We start from the raw sequence: 2,500 nt of genomic DNA, 5'->3' as shown, positions 1-2,500 counted from the left end.
TTAGATTTTATTAGCTCTTTTTGGCACATTCTGTTTACGTAGTTAATATAATGCACACCCCCCACCCCACCCCCACACCCCCCACCCCCATTTTTTGTGTGTGTGTTTTGTTTGTTGTTGTTGTTGTTATTGGATATGGTCCATTCACATTGCTATGTTATCAAAATATTAAGATATTCAAAAACTGGTGAAACAAAATGTATGGCTTCCGTTTGATATAACTGATCATGTTTGCACATGAAAATAATAAAAAATCGTTTCTTCGTTTATTTACTTTGTATGCATTTCATTTCATTCATCCTGTTATTCTCTTGCCCCGTCTCTCTGGCTGTTCATTTGGTAGGACTAATCAAGGTGGGTTGTTTATTTATATGTATTTGTTACTTTTTGCTCATCAATAGTTCTGTATAATTATCTATTCATTGTGAATGACGATGTCTGTGTGTCTGCTATAACAGCAGCAGTCTAAACAAACGAAGTTAGAGAAGCAGCAGTAATGTTGATAATAGCAGTGGCAACAATAGCTGCTGCGTCGTCGTTGTCACTGTAGTAGTAGTAGTAGTAGTAGTAGTAGTAGTAGTGGTAGTAGTGGTAGCAGCAGTTCAAGGAGGTGTCAGAGCGTACAGAATGATCATTATACACTGCACCACATCTACTGTAGTAATATATATATATATATATATATATATATATATATGTATGTATGTATGTATGTATGTATAACACAAAAATAAAACAGCAGCAGATGCTTGACCTTTGCAAAAACCAAACCCGCTGGTCAGGCGTTGAGAGCATATTTCTGGGTTTGAACATTAACATAAAAGATAAAATAAGGCGAGACAAAATAAACAAATCAGTAGATAGCGAAGGGAAAGATATGTCGTCGTCGTCGTGGTCGTCGTTGTCGTCGTCGTAGTAGCAGTTGTGGTAGTTCTAGAAGTAGTGGTCATTGTTGTTGCTATTGTCATTTTGTCGTTTGGCAGAAGCAGGAGTGGGTGTGTTGTTCTTGTTGTTGTTCTTGTCGTCGTCGTCGTCGTTGTTGTTGTTGTTGTTGTTATTGTTGCAGTACCAGGACTGGGTGCATCTAAATGGGTGTAGCGGTTGCAAATGACAATGATGATTGATATCATCATTATCATAATCACCTGCTACTTCTACTCCTACTCCTACTGCTGCTACTTCTGCTGCTGCTGCTGCCTATGCTGATTTTTATCATTGTCGCTTGTGTTGTTGTCGTCGTTGTTGTCGTCGACGTCGTTGTGACCATTACCACTACCGTAATCATCATAATTGTCACCATCGCTGCTGTTGTTGTTGTTGCTATTATTATTATTATTATTATTATTATTATTATTGTTGTTATCATGTTATTGTTGCTTTATTAGGCTTGTTGTCATCATCATCATCATCTTGATTCTTTTTCTCAACAGTAGCAGTAGTAATAACAGCAACAGCAGCAGCAGCAGCAGCAGTAGTAGTAGTAGCAGCGGCGGCAGCAGAAGCAACAGCAGCAGCAGCAGTAGATCCAGCAGCGGCAATAGTAGCAGCAGCAGCGGAAATAGTAGTTGTAGTAGTAGTAATAATAATAATAATAGCAACAGCGGCGGCAGCAGTAGCAGCAGCAGTGGAAGCAGTAGTTGTAGTAGTAGTAGTAATAGCAGCAGCAGCAGCACCACCACCACCAGCAGCACCGCCAGCAGCACCAGCAGTAGTAGTCTCACCATTGTCACGGTCATAATCATCATTTCAGGGAGGTCATCACGTGCCGGGGAGAGACGGTCGACGTTGTCCTCCCTGGTGGTCAGCTCCATTGCGGCCATGGAACAGACAGGGTCCACCGTGGTGCCGGCGCCCGGCAAGCCCAAGAAACAGAAGGTGAGGGACGTTCAGGGCCTCAGGGCAAGGCCAGGACAGGCAAGGCCAGAAGTTGATTTCGTGTGCACCCTGGGAGCATTGAAACATCTGTATTTGTATTACTCTTTCTGTCACAACAGATTTCTCTGTGTGAAATTCGGGCTGCTCTCCCCAGGGAGAGCGCGTCGCTACACTGACAGCGCCACCCATTTTTTTGTCTTTTTTTTCTGCTAATAATTTTATTTGTTTTTCTATCGAAAACATTACATACATTCATCTTTTACACATATCATGCGAACAAAAAGAAGAGTGGTGTTTAAAACTAGAAATAAACCCATTCGTTCAATCGCTCAATATACGCATTGACAAGTAATATTTCATTAATAATACAAACAAAGAAATCTGCCTATCAACAGGCAAATATTTTCCCAGAAAACAGTAAGTAGAATATTAATGGAATTTGGGCACACTGTGGCTGGCTGCAGTGATCAATACAAGACGGGCGCAATAGCCGAGTGGTTAATACGTTGGACTTTAATTAATTAATCAGAAGGTTCCCCCGTGGTTCGAATCTCCGCGGCAACGGCGCATGGTGGGTAAAGGGTGGAGATTTTTCCCCGATCTCCCAGCTCAACATAATTTTGTG

General features: G+C 41.6%; 1 protein-coding gene across 1 annotated transcript in view; it reads left to right on the top strand.

The window, feature by feature from the left end:
• LOC143296567 (uncharacterized) overlaps positions 1-2,500 on the top strand; it is a 117,961-nt gene that overhangs the window by 85,695 nt on the left and 29,766 nt on the right. Inside the window, exon 6 of the mRNA XM_076608590.1 lies at positions 1,755-1,875. Coding sequence (XP_076464705.1) covers positions 1,755-1,875 — 121 coding nt within the window. The remainder of the gene's footprint in view (positions 1-1,754; positions 1,876-2,500) is intronic.

This window comes from Babylonia areolata, chromosome 21 (assembly GCF_041734735.1).
Source record: "Babylonia areolata isolate BAREFJ2019XMU chromosome 21, ASM4173473v1, whole genome shotgun sequence".
Lineage (NCBI taxonomy): Eukaryota > Metazoa > Mollusca > Gastropoda > Neogastropoda > Buccinidae > Babylonia > Babylonia areolata.
Note: the sequence above shows the minus strand (reverse complement) of the source record. Positions and strands in the feature narration are given on the sequence as shown.